Source organism: Limulus polyphemus, unplaced genomic scaffold (genome assembly GCF_000517525.1).
Source record: "Limulus polyphemus unplaced genomic scaffold, Limulus_polyphemus-2.1.2 Scaffold1719, whole genome shotgun sequence".
Taxonomy (NCBI): Eukaryota; Metazoa; Arthropoda; class Merostomata; order Xiphosura; family Limulidae; genus Limulus; species Limulus polyphemus.
In genome coordinates this window covers 105530-130753 of record NW_013667329.1, presented here as the reverse complement: position 1 = coordinate 130753, position 25224 = coordinate 105530, and the positions used below count along the sequence as shown (strand labels likewise).

Sequence of the window (25224 nt, the reverse complement as noted above, 5' to 3'; positions counted from 1 at the left end):
AATCATACTGTCAACGCCTCAAGCACTCCAGACTGGAGGGAAACTAAAACCATTCCAACTCCAGGGCACGACACATGTAATTTGAGGAATATCACAATCCGGGAACCCAACATCTGGTATTGAAAAGATGTCTATGAAAACAAAATTTACTCCCCCAAGAGCAAAAGTGACCAGAACCATCCAGTAATCAATAACATCCTTGGACAAAGGTACACGAGAGATAGCAAAGGATGAAACCAAAATAATTCCCCTTACCCCCCACTGTGACCCACAACACAGGTGGAGCACAACTGAGGTAGGAAGATAGACAACCTTGAACATACATGAGGACTTATGTTGATTGGTTCATTCTAAATCTAAAACCCATCAGCAAAATACTGACATCCATGCAGGGGTAGGATGAGAGCTACCAATCGAAGGGGTGAACTGCAATTCAATATCTCACTCCATAATAATTGTATAACGCATATTGGAGGATAGCACATCATCTACACTAACAGAACACCACCACCATACTCTGTAGTGAATAGTATTGTCTGTTTTGTGTGGTACACATTCAGCAGGATGCCTCCATGTTTGACCACCCCAGTAGCTTGGGACAGGTAAGTGGTAAGGACTCCCATACTTCACTCAAAGAAAGGGGGTGAAAATGTATAGGAGAGTCCAGAGGAACATCATCACCTGAGACAGTGCAATGGGTCATCACAAAATCCTATTTTGAAAAGCAGACCATCCAGATTTATTCAATTAAGGCATTGCAAGGATGGGCAGCTATACCCTTCTGCTTTACCCAGGAATTCAATGGGTGGTACGGTCTGGAAGGAGCAAGCTTATGAAGCAAACATTGGGAGGTTATTTAACTTCAAGCGATCTTGTGAAACACTCCACCTCAACGGTGAGCATAGTGAAGCCATGGAATGGAAAGCATGAGTCAAGTGGGGATTTGGAATTGTAGAATATCTGGCCAGGCACCACTTGCCACAGAGCAGGATCCATGTAATGAAGGTATAAAAGATGGGCATCTGAAATAAAGAAAGCCTTTGAGTAGCATCGGAGTTTGAAGAACAGTCACAGGTGAAAGGCAAAAACCTAAGAAGGCTGAAACCAAGATATGATGTAAATAATGGGAGATGAATGTGTTAGGTGTGGTCCACATGCCTGAATGCAGGATTTCCTTCAATGGCTGATGAAGACGAGAAGCGAGGAAAAAAGTGAGGTGTCAAATCTGACATGAAGTAACTCTGAACAAATTCCTATAAGAACTATGTGGAATAAGCCAACTGTATCAAATGACAAACCCAACTGGTGAGGGTAGAAGGGGATAGATCATTAGATGAAGATGATTGCCATGGGATGATTGGGAATCATGGAAGGAAGCCGTGTGAGCAATATACCAATGAAGGACACGCACTGGACATAGGAATATCTGGATTGAAATGAGGGAAGAAATGAGAAATAGAAAGAAGATTAATAGGGAAAAAGGAGGAGTTACCCTCATGAGCCACCAAGGTTTTTGGGAGGAAGGAATGAACCAGATAAAGGAGAAAATAGGTATGGAGGTAAAGTGTGCAAGTAACGTCCATGGTGAACAAGTCAGACTGTCAATGACCACAGGCCAAGAGGAGAAAGATGAAACACAGAACACGAGGAAAGAGGTTTGAATGGAGGACCACATTAACATCCCAGTCCAGAAAAGTAGGTCATTGGGGAAGACAACATATCCAGAAGAAACAGATTAACTATGTAAGGATAGGTGAATCAAAGACTCTATGATAAGGAGAAAGATGAAATGTATTAGACCAGGCTGCCTAAAGACCCCCAGTCAAAAAGCCACATCAGAAACTCTGACACATCAGCCACAGTAGGTTGAGCAGCTGGAATTCTCCCAGCATGAGACTACATGTGAAAGACTTTTCACTTCTGTTGATATACTTCCATGGAAGAAGGATGTATGGACTGAGCCAAATGGAAAGCTACATGATGAGAGAAACCCAATCTCCACATCAAGGACTGGACAAAAGCCAGTCATGAAGATGGAGGACATGAACAATGGGATGTAGAACTGGTGACTGGGGCTGACAAAAGAGGACAGAGAATAAGGGGAGGGATAAAAGAGGGAATATTTGAAGTTGGTGTAAGCGAGGAAACCATGGTTGAGCCAGCCAATATGGAGCTATGATAAGGACCTGGCACAGAGTGGTAGGGATTAGGAAAACTACCCAATGAAGCAATCAGTTAGGAGGATAAACACATAGGAATTTGTAAGGCCAATCTTGGCTGAAAGCATCAATAACAAAAGCCTGAAGATGAGGCACCAGGGACCATAAAAGGGGTAATTTGTGATTCAGGGTGGTGGCAGATACATCGATGTGAGGAAAACCCCAATGATTGCAAAGCCACTGGAAAACGAGAAGATCGAGGGACTACTCCATCTGATAAATCTTGTCAGGGTGAGAAAGATGATCCACCACGAGACTGAAAGCACCTGGAACATGCAATTAGATGAACGTGGTGCATGTGGGCCCGATAGAGGAGATCCAATGTATGAAAACAGAGGGGTCTCTACCAGGTGCCACCACTGAATTGTTGGAATGAATCATCACCAGACAATTTCAGGTGAGACGTAGGAAGTGATCCAAAGCCTGATGGATGGCTAGAAGCTCGAGGATGTTGATATGTAAGGACTTCTCATTGACAGACCAATGACCCAAAACCTCCTGGTGATTGATCCATGCACCCCAGCCCTGAAGGGATGCATCCATAAATAGATGTAAATCTTTATGAGGAGGAGGAAGTGGGATACCCACTGATGTACGAGTCTTGTCCAACCACCGAAGCAGATCATTCACTGGAGAAGGAAGAAGTGTAATAAGAGCAGCCAAGGGATCCTGAGCAAGGTTTCATTGATCATCCACTGCAGGAAATGCATATGTGCATGACCTAGGGGCCCAGTGGTGTCATGGAAGACCACATCCCCAAAAGTGATAGAACCTCACTGCAGAAAGTGAGGGAGCAGACAGGGCATGGCAAATTAACAATTTCATGGAACAAAGTCACAGAGGAGAATGGTGGGTTTGACTGAAGTGAGTATTGAAAAAGACACCCAAATGAACAAGGTATTGGTTAGGACTTCTTGATTAACCAGCCCACCTGAGCAGCCAATTGAAGAAGTTGAAGAGTATGACTGGCGAATTCTAGTTCAGAATGGGCCAGAAGAAGCCATTCGTCCATATAATAATGGAAACGCAGCCCCAGGGAAAAGTGCAGGGTGCAAAATTAGTATATCAACCTGTGATGGACAAACCAAAGATATGGATGAGACTGGAATATGCAGGCAAACATTGGCAATGTCCATCTTGGTCATCCATAAGACTAGAAAAAATGCCCACCAGAGAGTGAGATAGAATTCCATGGTGAAACAGAAAAGGTGAACAAAGTGATTGAGGTGGGACAAATCGATGACAGGCCCCCCTATCCCCAATTTTCTTGGGAACAACAAATATTCTGGAGTCAAAACCCGGTGAATGATGGGGAACAGGTTCAATAACCTGTTGAGTGAGGAGGTCTTGAACTGCCTGTGACAGATGCTGACAAACAACACGATCCCAAAATGGAGGGAAGGAAACGAGTACATGATGCAAGGGAGGTATGGCAAGAAATGGGATCTCAAATCTTTCCAAAAAAGCTTGAAGAACCTAAACATCTTTGATGAAAGGGTGCCACTGATGAAGAAAGACCACAAGTCGAGCTCCCGCTGGACCAGAGCCTACAGGGTAGTCACTGGTACTGTTAGTGATGTGATGTGAAGGGGGGACAGGTAAGGGTTGGGAAGGAGAAGGATGGAAAACCATAATGGGTGCCACACTTGGCTCTGACCGAGTCAAACAGGCTACCAGATGGGAAAGGGTAGACTGTTGTTGAACTGACACCACCCGAGATTCTAAAGACTCCGGGATTGTATCAAAGATGAAACACCATAAAAACAGGGCCATACATAAATCCCAGAGATAAGGTGTACATAAATGGACCCTCAATAAGACAGCATCCTGGCCCAGAAGGTCCCAACAACAGAGAAACTACGTATGAAAAGCCAGATCCAAAGACGACAAACCAGCCAAGGTGAAAGTAAGGAGGGATAGGATATTCCCAGAAAATCCTTTAAAAGTTCTTTGAATAGCCTAAGATAGGAGATGAATAGTGGAAAGATACCACAAAAGAGTCGTGAGGGTAAGACATAGGCGGGAAAATTGGGCACGGGTTAAACTAATAGGAGATTTGGGGCCCACTCCCCAAATGGGTAAAACAGAACCCAACAGTCGCTGGTCAAGATAAGGACAGTGCACAATTATAAGTGAGGGCAGACTGATCCAAAACCAGTGGGGGAAGAGGCATGCTAATGTCTTCGTTTATCTGGGAGGCAAATGTCAGGGGGGACCAATAGGGTTAGGAAGAATGTTCATGCAGTAAGGAAGGATGTGGGTTGTAAGAAATAGGGGCGAGGGATAAAACATCACATATCTGAGAGATAAATTCCAAAAAAAAAAGGTGAAAGCCAAACTGAATCTGCAGGAAAGGTATGAAAAGGCATGGCAAATTCAGGAGGTGAAAACAGGCGATCGAAGTCCTCATCAGCTTGAACAGGTTCAACATATTCAGGAGAAAGTGGGGCAATTTCAGGACATAGAGGTTGACCCATGTAACGTTCAATCTCCCCTGTGAATAAACATTGATAAATCTCCTGTGGGGGTTGCTTACATATAAGGGCTGAGATAAAATCCCTGTCAAAATTGAGACATGCAAAGTGGTGACACTGACTTCAGAATTCACGTTTTTCTTCAAGAGATGACAAAAAGCCAAATGTATATAAAAAAAGGTGACTATAATGAGTTAGAATTAAGGTAATTCGAAAGAAAACTGGGTAATTTATAAAGTAATACCACTTCGAGAAGAAACTGTACCTCAAACTGTGTAAATAAAGTAAAAAGAAAAAGAAACGTCCAAACACAAGTACTGCTAAACGAAAGAACTAGTTTGGTAGAGGTGCACAGAGGGAGTCACATGTGTCATGTGAGTATACTATGCTCCTATTGGCAGAGTTGTGATGCATGATGATTTACATGAGAGACACTTTGGAATCACTTAATTCTAATAGGGGGGGGAGCAGAAGGATTGTGGCATGCGTAAAGAAAAAGGTTGCATGTAGAGGACAGCAATTAACAAGAATAACTAATCTTGTGAGGGAAATACTGTATTGGAATACAGAGTATATAAGTCAACAAAGAAGGTCGAAAAAGTGGTTCTGAAATTGTTATTATCTGGGTGTTCCCTCCAAATAAAATGGATAAATATAACATAGTAGCTTTTTTGGAGAGTGACTATAAATGCATGTAAACAAATTATACATTTTATTTGTATATTTAGTCAATTTAGTCAGTGGATATAGAATATTGCAAAAAGGATATAAATAAATAGATTCAAGACAATTACAGAATAAATATCAATATCTACAGTTATTAACATGTTTCTGCTTTCCAGTTCTCAATATAATCAAGTGGCAACAAGTCTTACTACAGCATAAAAAAGAAATGTTCGAATGATGGATATATAACAAAGTCATCTTCGACAGCAGTCATCAAAAGATACTTGTACAGACAAATATTTTAAATAAGTCATAGAGACTACAAAACAAGCATTAATTCATAAATTCTACATGCTAAAATCTAAAGCTAATGTCATAAAACTTCCAAAACTTTGTAGGGACACTATTTTGAAACAAATAAAAAAATACTTCCTTTGGCCTTAGAATTTATTTTTTTTAAATGTTGAGGAAAATTTTCCATATATATCCAATAAGTTTTCACTTGATTGACATTCTTAATTCCTTTGGCCTTAGAATTTGTTTTTTTTAAATGTTGAGGAAAATTTTCCATATATATCCAATAAGTTTTCACTTGATTGACATTCTTAATTATGAAATATTTTTCGTATTTATCACTCCTTCATAAAACCTTGAAAAAAAACAGCAAAAAACGGACTACTTTATTATCTTAATGTATTAAAATATGAATTAAAGTCTGTTTGAACTCAAATAGTTTTCCTCTACATCTAATTGCCAGCATTATTAAAACATATTTACACCTCTAAAATTAGTAAATGTATTACAACTAAAGAAATAGTTTATTGTATTTTACCACAGACAGAGAAACATGCTATAGAATTAAAAAAATGATTAACTCTTATGTTATCTGTAAGTTTACATTTCCAAGGTATAACCATGGTTTTGTAGACACTACAATTTGTAGAGGTCAATAATTAGAGTATGCACAAAATACCCCATATAATCATTGTTGTTTCCAAAAGTGTGAGTTTATTTCAGAATATTGGGAAATGCATCCAATGAAAATATGTTAAGAACAAAAGAAAGTTTGTGGATTTAAAAGTAGAGCTGGGAGACTTCATTGATCATGTATGAGCAGCAATTATACAGTCACATCAACTAATTGATTAATGTCATGATAATAATAAACGAGATGAAAGTTAACATTTTCCTAAACTGAAAATGTATTTCCAATAGATACGTACCTCCTCTCACAAAATAGCTTTTCTTGATTAGTACTACCCTCTAATGGCACAAATTTTCAATGCTTGCAACTAGCCTTCCACCTCCCACTTCTGCATAACTACATGTAAACAATTATGCAGAAGCTCTTCACTAATAGGAGCATGACACAACAGGGTTCTCTCCACAGTTGCACTCAGGAATCACTTAGAGGTTGGTCAGAAAACCTATACCACATATCACCAGAAGTGGGGAGGCTGGGTGGGAAACGATAGCGGAGGTAAGTATTTATCGGAAATACACTTTCAATTTAGGAAAATGTTAACTTCCAAAACAATATCTTACCTCCTCTCACAAAATAACTAGAATCCCACACTGAACCAGTGGAGGGGCAGTGAAATAATGATCCTACTTTAGGAAGCACCTAAAGAGAAACCATTAGGTGAGGAACCAAAAAATAAAATATCTCACCCCCCTCAGCAGGAGACTGCACCACATCTGATCCAGGTATACTCTTCACTCTTTTATGATTGTGTTGCAAACATAAAAGATGGAAAAATGTGAAGGAATCCCATAACATATATTAACAATTAATGGGACCCCTGGGTGTCGAGTGGCTAGGGAACGACAGAACATAGTGGTAGTTTGATCTTATCCAACAGTTCCATGGTATGCAGAGGATCACTTATCTCTTCACCTAGAAACAGAAATTGGTAGGGAAGATGAACTTTCATACCAAAATCTGTCTCCACTTGTGCACATTTCCAACCCAACCAACTACCATGAACTGACATCCAGCAGATGGCAGGATGGAGGAAAGCTCTGGGAGGATGATATCTCTGGTCCAAAACCTAGCGGCATTGGGTATGGTTTTCCATGCTGTAGCTGTAGTAGTTGGAGGGTAACTGGCTGTACACAAGTGGAAATACACATGCTGTGTCCAGCTACAACCAATACCAGATCTGTCAGGAACCAACATCCAGCAGACGGTATTGAGGGACCACAAACCTGGGTGCATCTTCAGTCCAAAACCTGGCAGCATTGGGAATTTTTCATTCAGTCTGAGGTAGGAGGGATACCTACCAGCATTTCCAATCAACACCTGACCCCCAGGAACCACACCTGGAGTATAGTAGGTAGTAGAAACCTCTTAGCCTGAGGAAAAACTGCCATATACATATAGTAATGACATGGTAGAGTGCTTCAACCAAAACCTGGCGGTACTTGGAATTGTACATCAGGTCTGTGGTAGGAAGGACATCATGCCATCCACACGATCCTAATCACGACCGGGCCACCTACAACCAGTACCAGACCCACCAGGAATGCACATTTGAAGGATGGTAGGAAGAAGGAATGCCACAGTGGGAAAAAGCAATCTGTCAGATATGTATACATTAATATGATGTGGTGCTACAACCATAACTTGGCAGTATCTGGAATTGTAGATCAGGTCTGTGGTAGAAAGTGCTATATGCCATTGACACCCACAGAATGCCACCACCATACTACCAACTGAGTGGCATGATGCCTTACTAAGGAAGACAGGCCTCCATGGTTCACCACCCCAGCAGTTAGGAACTAGTAAGTGGCAAGGGCTCCCATACTCCACTAGAAGAATGGAGGGTAAAATGCATTGGAGAGTCCAGAGGACTGCATTACTCTATTTTGAAAAGCAGAGTTACCATGTCAATGGACTCAATAAACCAACACCTGGTGGAATCTGGAATTGTATGTCAGGTCCGTGGTAGGAAGAGTCTCAATGCCACGGAGCATCAGAGATGGGTAGCAATTCCTGTCTTCTTTACTCGTGTGTCCATGTGTGTATGGTCTGGGATGAACATATTTATGAAGCAAAATACCCCTAGAGAGAACTACTAGCAGTCCTGTGGAACACCCTATCTCTACGGTGTGCGTAACCTAATCCTGCAATGTAATTGTTTCAGCATAGATGACAACTGAACGAAGACACATCCAACACCTGTTGACATCTGGAATTGTACATCAGGTCCATGGTAGGAAGAGCTACAATGTAAAAGAAATCTAGCATGGTCACAGGATGGACAGTGCAGAATTTAAAAAAATATATATACCTGCTCAGGCACCACTCACCACAAAGTGAGATCTACAATACACTAGCAAAAAGGTCCCTATTAATAAAGAAATAAAAACACAGCAAAGAGTTTGTAGTATATAAAGGAAAACTTTGACAAATTTGTGAACAAAAACATGCACATCTGTACAGTGCTACTACCAATCGAGAAATGATTAAGGAGTGCAAATGTGGAGATGTCACTGGTTATGATAGGGGTTGTGTCCTGCTCCTATTGGTGGAGAGCTGCTGCATATTAATTTACATGTGGATATGCAGAAGCAGGAGGTGGAAGGCTAGTGGCAAGCATTGAAAATTTGTGTCGATAGTGAGCAGTACTAATAGAGAAAAGCTATTTTGTGAGCGGAGGTAAGATATCATATCAGAAATTTTTTTTGGGGGGGGGGGTGTCCAAAACCCTCTTTTTTCCAGAAATTTATAAAAACAGCCAATAATATCAAAGAGAAATATTAAACGTCAGTGTTATATTTGACTGGTGTATTAATTACCATAAAAGTTTTTTTTTCCAGTTTTTTGAAGTCAACATAACTGGAGTTTACAAAAACTTGGTTATGACCTTAGGCAATAACTGATTATTTTATTTGTTTGTTGTTAAAGAAAAAGTTACACAATAAGATATCTGTGCTGTGATTCCCACAAGTGTCTAAAAACAGTTTTTATCATTATAAGCCTTCAGACTTACCACTGAGCAAATATTTCTAAATGAATATAACAATATGAATGTGAATTAAATGTTAGCATGGAACATTTATGCACCTTGGTTTTTTTCAGACACTAACAATGTGTTATGTGCGTGTACTCTACACTTTAACGATTTGTTTTAATTAAAGTCAGTATTGCTTAGGGCATCTGTAGCTCTTATAACTTATACTTGTTACAAAATTGATTTTTTTCATTACTTGGAAGTTATAATACATGCAAGAAAGATGTTTTCATATTGTTGATATACAGTTTTGAATGTATGATACACTTTCATGTATAAACATTTAGGATGAACAAAATAGCCTACTGCTATATTTCTGTACCTGAAGATAGGACTTCTTTTAGCTTTTTACATATTTTCACCACAAGGTTTTAAGACAATTATATAAGTTAATTTTAAGTATTCAAACTACTTTACCTCAAAAATATTTTTAAGTCAATATTTTGTCATGTTCTGACATTTATTTAGTGTAATTCATGAAGATAAAAGTTAATATTTTCACTTCTGCACAAATGCAAAGAGTTTTGTCCATAAAGAATACAACTTGCTTGTTGATTTTTTTATAAAAAAGTTTCCTCCCCATCCAAAAGAACAACTTTATTTTTACTAAGAACCTATTACTCCTTAAGAATATATTATCCATTTCTTGATTTTCAAGCATTTCCCTTACATTTTGTACAGGCCTTGGTTGAAACCCTAATATGGTGCCACATAAAATAGTTTGATCACTTACTAATAAAATGAAGCTTTGAAAGCAGCTATAAAGAAAGTTTAAATATGATTTGATAGAGCAAGAATTATACTAACATGTATTAATATAGTAAGTATACAAGTTTAAAGCTGTTTTTTTAGTTTCTGTGAACTTTCCTTTCCTTGTGTTTGTTTGTTTTGAATTTCGTTAAAACCTACACAAGGGCTATCTGCACTAACTGCCACTAATTTAGCGGTGAAAGACTAGAGGGAAGGCAGCTAGTCATCACCACTCATACAAACTCTTGGACTACTCTTTTATCAACAAATAGTGGGATTGACCATCACATTATAATGCCTCCACAACTGAAAAGGCAAGCATGTTTGGTGAGATGAGGATTTGAACCTGTGACCCTCAGATTGCAAGTTGAGCACCCTAACCACCTGACCATGTCAGGTCTGCTCTTTTCCTTGTGAATTGTGAAAGTATATGTGTGTTAAATTATACCTCTATGAAAGCAACAAATATTGTCTTCAGATAACTTGAGATAAGATAGATAAGCTTATACAATTTAGAGATAGGTTGAATGAGTAAGAAAGAAACCTCATTAAAAGTTTAATACAGTAACAAATGTACAATGTATGAAAAATATTTTGTCAATATCAGGTTTAAGTATTCTACCTATAGACAAGAATATATACACAGTATGAAGCAAAGAAGTCATGAATGGAGATTGCACAGCTTAATAAAAGTATTTTTTGATGTCTGGTACTTTGTTTAAAATTGTGATGTTTATATTTTTAAATAAATATTATATGGTTTAATTGTGTTGTAATATCTGTAAATATGAGGTTCTTTTATTATGTTCACCAAATAAAATAAAATTGTCATCAAATCAGATATGTTTACTTAAACAATTAGTGAGTATGAAAGTGATTGCAAAATACTGTGATGACTCAAATCTTTATTGAATATCAATTATATTTGTCATAAAACATTAAGTTAGGCCTATTATAATTTTTAACAGTACATTCTCATTCTAATTTTTTAGAGATTTTCATGAATTAGAACAGTGTATAATAACAGTATTCCATCCACACTATATTTGTCATGTCCATTGTTGATGACACATTTCACACAATCCAGAGCTCTTCGGGCTGATTGGGATAATACAACAACACAGTAGTAGTTGGAATACTACTATTATACACTCTTCTAATTCTTTAAAATACTTAATGGAATAGATTAAGAAAGTAGTGTTAAAAAATATATAATATGCCTAATATAATGTCTTATGGGAAGTATGACTGATTATAATAATGCTTTGCCTGCTTCTAAAAGGAATTCCCCTTATAACACTTTATTAAATATTGTTTTTGTGTTTATCCTATTCAAACAACATACATAAATAAATTGCCTAATTGGCTACTTAATTATTTGTAATTGTAATCCTGAGATGTTTTAAATGAAAACATTATTACCCCTTATTGTTATAGTATAACATGTTTTCCTTATTCAATTATCAATTTATTTAATTTAGAGAAGATCACTGTGGGATTACTGAATATTCAAAAACAAACAATGGTGATCATGAGATAGTATTCAGTCAACATTAACAATTTATCTGCCAAGTAAAAAATGTCCATAAAACTTAAGGGGAAATATGTATTTTGGGAAAGAAAAAAATGTTTATCACAAGTAGTGATATTTAGAAAAGGTCTATCATATGACATCAGGAGCATTTCAAAAATTACTGAAAAACAAACAAATCAATATGAAACATAATAGTAAATATTGTGTTAGAAAAATGTAGTAGTTGAAAAAGTTAAAATGGTAGCATATACTCTATTTTTTTATTTATACGATTTTGTAGGGGGTGTGGTGTTATAAAAATATTAATCTAATGTAATTGCCCAGCTCTATTCACAAGTTACATTCAGAGATGAATATTAATCAATCTGTTTTGTCTTTACTTCTGAAGTTAATTTCTATAGTATTTCCTCAGTTTAACTATAGCATCTCTAGTCTTCATATATGTATACAACTCCGACAATCTTCTCTCTTATTAGAAAATTAGAGTTGCTATAGCTTTCCTTACGTCTTACAAGATTCATTCTTCTTTATTTTTTCATGTTTTGGGATGGGTCTGGTATGGAGTTTCATATCTGATGTGAGCTTAATATATTCATAAAAAACAAAAACCTTTAAAAACATATAAGAGCTCTAGTTAAAATAACAGATACACAGCTTTAAACACTCTTTTGAAACAAATAATGTGAAGGTGAAAGTATAAAATAAATGTACCTTTGTGTACTTATTATATTCTCTTTAAATTTTGAAGCTATCCACATTAACTTACCTTCACACAAAAACATGTCCCATATCCTTAGAACACAAGACCATGGTAGTGTACGAGAAAAGATACACATCAGCCATTCAGTCATGTAAAGAATTGGCTCCACAGCCTGTTTTCTCTAAAAGAGAATACATCTTTCAGAAAAAATAGTTTACTCTTTTTATATTTCATTATGAAATGACTCATGTTTTGTCTTACGAAAAATTATGAACAAGAGCATAAAAAATTTTCATTACATTATTTTATGCTATCACAAAAAGTAAAAAAGGAACCATTTTTCAACTTGTACAGTTTTCATATAGAAGTAATAATATCTTAAGATTAAACTGTTTTCAAAAGCTATGTTCAATTATATGAAGGTAATTCAAAACTTGTATCTACTGGCTAAAAGTACCATGTATTCTTACAATACTGTCACTGAAGTTTAAGTTTAGACCTATTCCCTACGTAATGGTTTATCTAATGCACAAGTTACATCTTAAAAGAAAACATTATTGAATGTTACAAAGTATTAAAAACAAATATAAATAAAATGTGTCAATGAACTATTAACATGCAATATTTCTTTTTGTAATTTCCAACTAAACACTTAAAATTAATATATTAAAACTATTTGATTTCTTTAATAATTTCCCTGTTGGTACAAAGTGGTCAACCTGAGCAATAAAACAATTTAACCTTTTTTCAGGCCACTGATATTCATCGATTTTTTATCATTTTCACAATGGAATTATTTAACCAAATTATGTGAAACTGAGAAAAAACTAAGCAGTACCTAAGTTCAGCTTTAAAAAATTAAAATAATTTAATTTAGTTTTACTATCATTTGTGAAATTTAATGTTATGAAACTTCCAAAACTTTCTTGTGATGCACAGTTTTCAAAAAAATATAAAAATACTTCCTTTTGTCACTGAATTTCGATTTATTTTCAGTGTTCATGAAAAAGTTATATTTTATATATTTAATCAGTTTCAACTTAATTGATAATTATTACCATATTTCCTTTGATATTTTATTTGGATACAAACAGAATCTACTCTGGGTGCTAAGTTACTGAAGGACTGATGTCGGGAGTTGGAACCCACAAACAGGAGTTGAACTATGTCCTCCTGTAGGAGCCGATGAAATTCAAGCCTCCAACAAACACAGGGAGATATGAAAAAGCCAAAAATTGAACCAATGTGCATGCTAACAATGGATCCAGCTCATCAACAATGAAGTTGGTGATCCTGAGAGTCTTCCAACAAAGTAAAGTGAAAGGAAAACACAATGTTGGATTTTAGAGTTGAAAATCCATAAACTTACCTTTTCCCAGCAGGGGACATTGATCTATTCAGGGTAACTGCAAACTCTGCCTTAGAACCCAAAAATTCGAGGAGCAGATGTACGATTTGAGAGTCAGAAAATGCTTCCAAATGACTCTTCATGTAACTGAGAAGTAAACCTTCCAGCATGAACCACAGTTTCCATGGATGGAGAGAAAACTAAAAATTCGCTCTTTTACCTTTCAGTCATCAAGTAAGGTGCAGGTTCAAAAGGAATCAGGAAAAAGCCCAAAACATCACACATTCAAAGAACCAACAGGAGAAAACAAAGCCAAGGCAGCTTATCTCAAAGTGGCCTTCTTTTTTATTTGTTTTATAGGTCAGTTAAAGACTGTGTTGACTACCATTGACAGAACCATCATTTTGTTAGATAAATTTGTTTTGTTAAAGCAAAGCAATGTTAGGCCATCTGCCTTGTCCACCCTTAATAAAAAACTATTATTGATTTGTTGTGTTGTATGATTATTGTTATATTTTTTTTGTTTTCTAATTCTGATGTTGTGTTTTGCATTCGTGACTCGCTGTTATCGAGAGTATGGAGTGGCAGGTTGGAACTGAAAGTGAAGGGGTGATGGCGACCCAAGATATAAAGTGGGCCAGCAGAGCATAAAGAATCAGGAGGTGGAGGAAAAGCTATGGACAAGACAAGGTGTATGACTGTGCTGATATATTTGTATGCATTTTGTTTCTGAATATATATATATATATATATATGTTGATTTGAAACAAGTGTGGTGCATGCTGTTCATTCATAGTTACTTTTACTGTCAACAAGTCACAGACACATACTGTATAAGAATCCACAAAAACATAACCTCACAAATTGGCGTCCGCGACAGGATCTATACAGTGGTAAATGGCAGTAAGTGAAAATGTGAATGCCATTGGAAGAAAAGAAGGCCAATCTATGCACAACTGTAGTAGTATTGCATATAGTGTAGAGATTACAATCATGCTATACATTTGATAAATTGGAGAATGTTTTGAGTTAAAAGACAGTGAACTACGAGAATTTGTCAATCAACAACAAAAGCTTGAGAGAAAAGAATAGCAGCAGAAAAGATAAATTGGGAAAGAAGAAAAAATAAAAATTGAAATAAGAAAGATTGAAGGAAAGAAAAGAAAGTGAGAGAAAGGAAAGATGGCAACTCGAGAGAGAGAAAGAATAAGAATACAAATTGAAAAAGAAGAGAGAGAGGAGAGATTAGAAATAGAGAGAATAAGAGCACAAATTGAGATTGCAAAACTCACCCAACCAAAGGATGAAGGACCCAAGAATGACAAGGTAGTCGGGGCCAGCCGACCCAAGCTACCCAAATTTAATGAACATCAAGACAACATGGATGCTTTCCTGGAGAGATATGAAAGAATTGCCCAAAGTCAGAACTGAGACAAAGGCGACTGGGCAGTCTGTCTCAGTCCACTTCTCACAGGAAAAGGCCTACGAGTATATGCAAGCATAACATAAGAAGATGCCATGGATTATGATAAATTAAAAGTAGCTTTACTGAAATGATATGAACTTACTGAAGAAGGTTTTCAGAGGAGTCAAACCCTACACTGGAGAAACTGTATTTCAGTTTGTGGCACGTGTGCGGCATTATTTTACCAGATGGACTGACATGGCTAGGTGTGAAAATAGTTTTGAAGGATTGGCAAACCTATGAGTGCAAGAACAGTTCATGATAAAGTGCTCAAATGACATGTCACTGTTCTTAAAGGAAGGAGCACCAAAAGACGTAAATGAGATGATCCAGCTGGTAGAACAGTATATGGAAGCCTATGGAGGTAGTATAACTGGCAAGTCCAAGAATGTCCAGTTAAATGTGAAACCAGTAATGGCTGACCAGAAGCAGGAGCTTACCAAAGGTGACAGGAGGTTAATAAATGGAAGGGAGAGAAGATGCTATGTTTGTTATAAAACGGGACACATTGCAAAGGAGTGCAAGTCCAGTGCCAGCAAACAACAGCTGAAACCTCACTATAAAGCAGCTGGAGCTATTTACAAAGACAGTGCTAAGAAAGAAGAAACGATTGATTGGCATTATGGATGTTGCTGCCAGAAGACAGAGAACCAAGGCTACTTCTCAGTTTCAATACAAAAGAGAATGATTGATCAGTGCATGACTAATGGTTGGCTCAAATTAGCAAATGGATTAACAGTGCCAATAGTAATAGGAGAATGTGACAAATATCAAGAGGTGCCAACAAATAATAATACGCCAAAATGTTGGGGACAAGAAAGTAAAGGTTCTATGAAACACTGGGTGCAGTGGTGCAACAGTGAGAACTAGTTTCACATCTGATGATCAGATGACAGATAAGGTACGGCTGTGTGTGCTAATCGATGTGACAGTGAAAAAGTTCCCCATAGCAAAAATAAAGGTGGACACTCCACATTATGTAGGAGACCTTAAGGCCATGTGTATCAAGGAATCAATACACGACTTGGTAATAGGAAACACACCAGACAGTAGAAATCTGGAGGAACTAAGCAGAAAAAAGCTTGATGAAGCATCTGCTGTCACAATCAGAGCTCAAGAAAAGAAGAGCAAACATGACAACACGCCCTTCAAGTGTCAAAAGGCAACACCCCGAAATTAGATTTGCAGGAACTGAAGGAAGCACAGAAGAAAGACCCTTCACTGCAGAAACTTTGAGAAAATGCCTGGCAGAAAGTCAAGCAAAAAACAAAAGGGAAAAATACATATAGAATAGAGGAACGGAAGAGAGTTCTATACAGAATCTATCAAAGCAGTTGTACTGGGGAAGTTAAACAGATCATAGTACAAACAGTATACCGAACTCAAGTGATGAAATTGGCTCATGATTCAATTGTGGGAGGACACCTAGGAACAAAGAAAATGGCTAACATAATCACCAGTATCTTCCACTGGCCAGGAGTCACAGGAGAGGTGAATAGATTCTGCAGATCGTGTGGCATCTGCCAAAGAACATTACCCAAAGAAAAGGTAGCCAAGGTGCCATTGGGGAAGATGCCTCTCATAGAAGAACCATTCAGTGGAGTAGCTGTGGATTTGACTGGACCTCTAGTGCCTGTGTCTGATAAAGGCAACTGGTATGTGCTTACAGTAGTCAACTATCCAGAAGCAACAGCACTGGCAAAGATAGAGATAGAAAGAGTAGCAGAAGCCCTCCTGTAGATATTTTGCAGAGTAGGCTTTCTGAGAGAAATCCTCAGTGACAGAGGAACCCAGTTTACCTCAGAATTGATGTAGGAAGTGTGCAGACTCATCAGTACTTGGCAACTTTTTACCACACTGTACAATCCTAAATGTAATGGACTTTGTGAGAGAATAAATGGAGTTTTAAAGAGCATGCTAAGAAAGATGTGCTATGAGAGACCACGTGACTGGGATAGGTACCCGCAGGCAGTATTATTTGCTTATCGAGAAGTCCCACAGGTAAGTACAGGATTTTCACCTTTTGAATTATGGTATGGAATAACAGTACAAGGTCCAATGCAAATATTGAAAGAGCTATGGACTGGAGAACAAGCGTCAGAAATAAGGAACATGTATCAGTATGTGTTAGACCTCAGAAACTGACTGGAGGAGACCAGTAAACTTGCTCAACACAGTTTGTATGCAGCTCCTGGCAGTCAGAAACATTTCTATGACAAGAATGCCATTTCAAGGTTGGACAAAAGGTCTTAGTTCTGCTGCTCACAGATCACAACAAGCTCACTCTGCAATGGAAAGGACCTTTAGAAGTAAAGGAAGTACTCAACAGAATGGACTGCAAGGTGAATGTGAATGGAAAGACCAAAATCTACCATGCCAATTTGTTGGAGAAGTATTTTGGGAGAGAAGAAGATCTAACAGGTGCAGCTATTAAAAATGGAAATGGATGTTGCAAGTGCAGTGGTTATAGATGCAGAACCAGAAGAGAGTGACCCTTTCTTAGAACATGAGGACCTACTAGACCCAAGACCACTGGGTGGAGATGAGACATATATAGATGTCAACATCAGCAAAGAACTGACTGGCAAACAACAAAAAAAAGTATTACAAGATCTACTGTGCCAATATGCAGATATAATTTCAAGGATAAACCTGGAAAGACAGACTTTGTACAACACAAGATCGAGACCACGATCAAGGATCCAGTTGTGAATCCATATCAGATGCCTTATGCGATGAGAGACCTGATAAAGCAGGAAGTGGAGGCAATGTTTGAAGCTGGAATTATCAAGTCATCAAATTCAGTCTACTGTTCACCAGCTGTAGTCGTGAAGAAGAAGAACGGATCAAACTGCTTGACTTCCAAAAGCTGAATCTTGTGACAAAGTTCAATTCAGAACCTATGGGCAATCCAGAGGCCATCATGGCAAAGCTAGATGGAGCCAGGTTCTTTTCAAAAATCAACCTCAGTAAAGGTTATTAGCAAATCTCAATAGAGGCAGAATCTAAACAGAAGACAGCATTTGTGACACCAGATGGATGTTACCAATTTAAGTGAATGTCATTTGAATTAGTGAACTTAGCAGCAACATTCAACTGCATAATGAGAGGGATGCTGTGCAACACCACCAACATTGAGCACTATGTGGATGATGTTTTGACATACACTGCAAGATGGGAAGACTACCTGAAGAGACTTATGCAACTGTTCCAGTGAGTGAGAGCAGCAGGCCTCACCATCAGACCATCCAAGTCCTACATCGGATATGTTTTACTACAGTTTGTTGGACATATAGTTGGGAACCAACAGATAGCCATGGAAAAAGAGAAGACAATCCACATACAAGATATGCTAGCTCCAATGACTAAGCAGCAACTCATCCCAAATTATACTGTAATTACTGAACCATTAACTGACCTGACCATGAACGGGTTACCAAACTAGGTGAAGTGGGAACAACCAGACCAGGTGGCATTCCAGAAATTAAAGAACATGTTAGGAAGCTCACCAATTCTTAGAATGCCAGACTTCGATAAACCTTTCACTGTCCAGGCTGATGCTTCCGACATTAGAATAGGGGCAGTACTTTTACAAGATCATGAAGATGGACTATTTCCAGTATCTTATACAAGTAAAAAGCTGTCAAATAGTGAAAATAATTACTGTGATTGAACAAGTGTCTGGCCATCATATTTGCCATTCAGAAGTTCCAGAACTACCTACATGGGAAGGAGTTCATCATCTAGACAGACCATCAACCACTTGTATACATTCAGAAGTGCAAGATCGACAGTTTGAGGATCATGAGGTGGGCATTGTACCTTCAGAACTACAGGTTCTGCATAGAAGTTATCTAAGGGACAGCAAACTTTATTCAACTTTTAATGCATTCATTACGAATACCAATGTGTTTAACAACACATGTCCCTTGTCTACTAACATGACATTTTGTTACTCTTCTCCAAATTTGTTTGCCTATGCACTGAATCTCTATTACAGAAAAATAAGATAACAAATGAATAAAGTTATATATGTATAAAAAACATAACAATGTTTTGGGACAACATGGGCCCTATTGCTCCATCTCAGCTATTCCATCTTCTAAACTAAATTAAAATAATTTTAACAAAATCTTAAAACCAGCTTTTATCATTCATATACTTATCAAGCTTTTTCTTAAGCTCACTTAAAGTTACTGTCTCTATTTGCTTATATAGAATATTGTTAAATAGGAGAAGAGAGGTAAGAGCTCAAGTACAGATTTGAATGTCAAGCATTTTCTTAACATAGTTAACATCTGCAACAAGTTCAAACTTATAAACAAGAAACCACTAACCCATACCTCACAACTTGAAGGGAAAACCCAGAGATTTCTTAGAAACCTAAGCAAAAGAAATATTATTTCTGATTGTGTTTATAATAATTTATATCCCACAGGTTCCCAACCTGAAATATTATATGGTCTGCTGAAAGTTCGCAAACCAGACACCCCCTCCAACCTATACTTTCTGGCTTAGGCACTCACAGATATAATGTAACTAATTTCCTTGTACCCATCTTAAAACCTTTTACTATGAATGAATTTACAACACCCGATTCCTTCTAATTTTCCAGTGAAATCAGTCAATCTCCCCCCTAAAAAAAGATCACAAGATGGCTAGCTTTGATATTACTTCACTTTTTACTAATATTCCCCTGGACAAAACCATTAACATTGCACTTTCTAATCTCTTTGCTAAAAACGTTTTTGTTAATGGATTTTCTAAGTCTGATTTGAAGTCTATGCTTGAACTCTCGACCAAAGACCCTCTTGTCCTCTTTAACAATATTTTATATGAGCAAATAGATGGCATTGCTATGGGCTTCTCACTGGGTTCTATGCTGGCCATCATTTTGCTCTGTCACCATGAACAGAACTGGACTGACAATTGTCTTTTAAGCTTCAAACCTGTTCTCTACAGAAGATATGTTGATGATACTTTCCTTATTTTCTGCCATATTGATCATATCCAATGCTTTCTTGACTATCTCAGTTCACAACACCCCCTCTATACACTTCACTCATGAAATTGAGAATAATAATTCTATTCCCTTTCTGGACGTTCTTGTTAACTATGATGCTAATGGCTTTTCTATTTCTGTCTATCATAAAAACACATTTACTGGTCTTTTCACTCAGTTTCACTTCCATACAAGCAATTCTCTTTCCAAATGGCTGCCCTATGCATTTCTTGGAGAAAATAACTTCTTCATTCCTAACTAATTTGTTCGTCAAACTACCTAAGATACCCACTGTACCCAAACTTTCCTTATACACCTGCTTACCATATCTTGGGAGACAGAGCTCCCTTATTACGAAACAGTGGAAAAAGTTATGTAACACTTAATCTCCCCAAATTGGCCTGAAAGTTATTATGAAACCCAATTTCACACTAAAATTTTTTTTGGCTACAAAGATTGTTTGCCGACTGCCCATTGTTCACATCTCATCTACTTATACACATGTGGGGACTGTAAAGGCTCTACTACATTGGTGAAACCAAACATCACCATAAAGTAAGAGCATGTGAACACATGGACATATCTATAAAAACTGGAAGAAAGGTTTCAAACCCTCCCAACTCTGTTGTCTATCAACACAATACAGAAACAGGACATCTGATTTCTCTCTCAAACTTGAAAATTCTTTCAACAGCCAAATATGATACTGAACTTCTTATAAAAAGAAACATTATATATAAAAACTCTTCTTCCATCCCTAAATAACACACAGTTTTCACTGGATTTGAACTTAATTTCATTAGTATCATTTGGTGGTCTGAACAATTTCCACTAAAAGCTTTTTCCCTTTATATCCACTAATAGAAACCCAAATGGATGCAATCTCTTTGCTATTATCTTTGATATCCCCAATTTCAACAGGATGTAACTCACATTTTACATATAAAGCCACTCCCCCTCTTTAATATTCTATCCCTATTAACTCTTTCAACACGGGCTTGGTCAATTTGACCACTGAAAGCCATTGTTAGCTGATGTATCCCTTGCATATAAAAACTTAAGCTTCTCCTGAAATCCTGCTGCCATTTTCCACAGTCTACACTTCTCTTTATCTATTGCCTCTACTTTAATTATGGTAGCCTCCAACCAACAAACTTTACATAAAAATTGCAAATCTTCATTACTAGCTTCCTTAAAAGTACATGCCAGTTCAGAGTTCCCAAATAACACCAACTCAATGTTCCCCATTACACCTAACAAACTGTGAACACTCAACTCCTACACTTGTCTTAACCATTGTATTTATACTTATAGCCTGAAAATAAATGTTCAATACCAAATACCAGTAGCCTATTGTTAACACTGTTACTTTTAAGCCTAACATTTAAGAACTAATTATATCATTTTTTTATCACTACTTTGTCTTCCCACTACAGTAATAAAGTTTATTTTTAATTATACAGAACTTAATAAATTATTAGAACAATATATATATGTAACATTAATAATAAAATGTATTCAGCCTGATTTATATTATAACCTACCTATATCTATAAGCTAAATTTAAACTAATGGATCTAAATTCAAGTAAACAAGTTAATTCCTAAAATACTAAGAACCAATAAACTAGTTTTTAGATTGTAGTTATTTAATACAACAATGTATTTATCTTGTTTTAAGATTTACCAGTAAGTTGGAATATACCTAAGCCTAAAGAACCGTTACACGTACTAAGCCTATTTTAACATTGTAAGATTTTACACCACTAAACTCTAAGTTAAAACTTTAACTGTCTTACTTTCATTTAGCAATTTTACCATATCTAGTTATTATTGTGTTATTTAACCCAAATTACTAGAAATTATAATATTAAATAACTTTCAGAAATCTAAAGATCTTAACTTTTCAACGTCCTCCCTCTTCAGTCACAACCTCTATCTATATATAATTTTTTGTAGGCAGTGTAAATAGTTCTGTTTTTCCAAACAACTTTATACATGTTTGAAATCTGCAATAAATGCATAAGTTCTTCAAAAGTTATTTTCCAGTACTACATCCAGATCTTTCAACTCGGATAAACTTTTTCTCATAGTGTTTGACTTTGTGATGACCTTGATTGGACACGTGTACCACTTCCATACCATATATGTAAGTCCAACTGTTTATTTTTTTCCTATTCAAGCTTTCATCAAATATCATAGCATAGTTGTCATCATCCACTTGCAAAATTAGTTGCTTTCTGATGAACGGTGCTAACCCAAACTATGTCAAGTATGCCATTTTGTCTTTCCCAGGTGAGAAAGCTAGTGCTACTTTACTATCTGAAAATATAACTAAGAAAAGTGATCCAATTTTATTATTAGAGTTACATGAGTGATGGCAAAACACAGTATGAAAATTCCACAAAACCTCTGCTTTCAGTATGTCCAATGAACTGAATGCATGGCATAGGTATATGATTGTCATGGTAGCTGATTTATTGTGGAAATTGTGTTCCTAGCAGGATCACTTGCAGACTCTGTTGTACTGAACATATAACTAGTAGTGGTATTCAATTTCACGTGACTATGAGAATCCACATTTCTTTATGTTTCTCACTATATATGCAGGAACAAAATGCTTTTACATTCATCACTCCAATTTTGAAGGACTTTACACGCACTGTGTAATGAGCTTCAAAGTTACTGCCAATGTCTTGCTTCAACCACTCAAAACTTGCTATCCTTCCTCTACTTGTCATTACATACATTCTTCCTCATTGATCTATAAAAAATGCTACAGTCTTTCAAGTTGACGTTGAAGCTTAATAATGCAGGTCACTGAACATGAAAAAAGAATTCCCATTTGCAATACATCCACTGTGCAAGCTTGCTTGGGTGTGCATGCCTGGATGCCAGGCATCTCAATGGCTTTTACAGGAACAATTGCATTTTGTCAATGTTTTTGATTCACACACCAAAATGAAATGTTCATGTTCTCATTAGACATACATATTTGATACAATAATAAAATAATATTATATTATTATTGGTATTAAATATGTTTGTCTACTGAAAGCTCGAAGATTATGTTTTGGTCTGTGATAGGGTTAAGACTTTTTAAGGCCTTCAGCACTATACATAAGACTTTACAAGGCCTTATAAATACAAAAACCAATTTAAGACGTTTTAAAAACTCTGCAGGTACCTTGTGGAGGTACTTGTTGAGCCTATGTGTGACTGATTGTAAATGGTGATTTACTAAGAAAACAGTAAAGGTATCCATTGTGTCTATCTAATCAGAGAATTACTAGACAGATAGAGAAGGTTCATATTAGTTCTGTATCAGTAGTTAAATAAACAGTGATCTCCTAAACAACTTGTGGATATTCACACTGAGTCTGATACAGAATCAATACAGTTCTCCACTATTTTTCTGTTTAATTTTGTTATTTCTATGTCTGACTAATAGTAAAAAGGGAATTACTTCTTCAAATTCCTGTTGATTTCATATCAACAAATATTAAACTATTAAACAAGTAAAGGTTCATGTAGAATATCAGTCTAATTGTAAAATTAAGGGTCTCTTTAGGTTAGTTAAGGTTAGATTAGTTAAAATAAATAATAATAATAATAAGATAATAAAAATGTTTCGTGAGGCATGTACGTGAGCAGCTTGGACTCGGAATAGCTCATGGTCAATGTAATTTGACAGCATAACGTGACCTCCACATTCTTTAAGTGACTTACAACTTATAATGGCACAAATAGCAGTAGTCAGACATCCGTTCAAAGGGCAATAAAATATAAGTAAAATAGATGTATCCTGTTACGAGTTTAAAACCACTTAAAATAAACAAATATAATGTCATGTTACAATTGGAAGTCATTCTTGAAAGAAAAAAAAGGTAATTTAGATTTATTTAGATTTGTTTTTTGGTGGTTACAAGGTTGGTCGAATTGGCTGATCCCATATAGAGTTAGGGTAGAGAAGATAACAGATAAAATATAAAGTTTTACTGAAAGTAAACATTTGAAATGCATTTAAGAGGTTTTAGAGATTACACAAATGATATTTGAGATTTGGGGATGAATTATAGTTTTTTAATCAGAACATGAAAATAACTTCGCACTAGTAACAAAAAGGATTAAATATATTCACAAACAAATCTTTAGCAAAAATACTTCATTAAAAAACTGATTTTTTGTGTACAAAAAACTTTTAATGTTTACTAAAAGTCTATCAAATTTTGTGAAAATACACATACTGCATTAAAAGTTATAGTATAAATACTTAATATGTGCAAATGTGTATATGAATTTGTGTATCTTATACCAAGCCCACCGCAAAAGAGATAAAGAGTAAATGACCCTGCGACTAGCAGAGGTTCATGTGGATTTTGTATCAATCTCACAAACAGTAAACTTAATTATCAAACTTTACTGATACAAAAGAATAATGCAACCTAATTGCATTTTTGATTAATAAAATATTTCATACAAATACCAAGTACAAACATATGGTTGGTTATCATGGTTTTCAAGCAATCCTTTCAATAGATTCTTTTGTAATAAATACTTTTACTTACAGCATAAATGTATACTTAGAACTATACACCTGGAAAAAAGTTAAGCACCCCCAAATATTTTTCAGGATTGCTTATTGAAAATAAGGTTTAATTTTCATGATGTTGAGCAATGTTCATAATTTCAAACATAATTAAAAGGATGTGAGCGTTCAGGTGTGACATTTAAATCAGGCGCATTTTTTTCAATACGTGCAACTTGCTCCCTTCTTCACGTCCAATATGCACTATTTTCTCGTGCATCAAATCCGTATTTAAGTCCCGAATTTCTGAATGCAAAATCATTTTAAGTAAGAATGGCAAGAAGACGGATATCAGAGGCGCAGAGATGGTAAATTATTGGCATGAATTCCGCTGGTATGTCCTTCAAGGCGATAGGTAGGCAGCTTGGCTATCATTACACAGTGATCAGCCGTTTGGTCGGAAAACATGTTGCCACCCAGAATGTTAAGGACTGTCCTCGACCATCTGTAACAACCCAACGTG

General features: G+C 36.4%; 1 protein-coding gene across 3 annotated transcripts in view; it reads right to left on the bottom strand.

The window, feature by feature from the left end:
- LOC106464687 (TBC1 domain family member 10A-like) overlaps positions 1-25224 on the bottom strand; it is a 134034-nt gene that overhangs the window by 36061 nt on the left and 72749 nt on the right. For all 3 annotated transcript variants that reach the window (XM_013924843.2, XM_022392456.1, XM_022392455.1), the window contains exon 8: positions 12426-12540. In XM_013924843.2, the coding sequence (XP_013780297.1) occupies positions 12426-12540 (115 nt within the window). The remainder of the gene's footprint in view (positions 1-12425; positions 12541-25224) is intronic.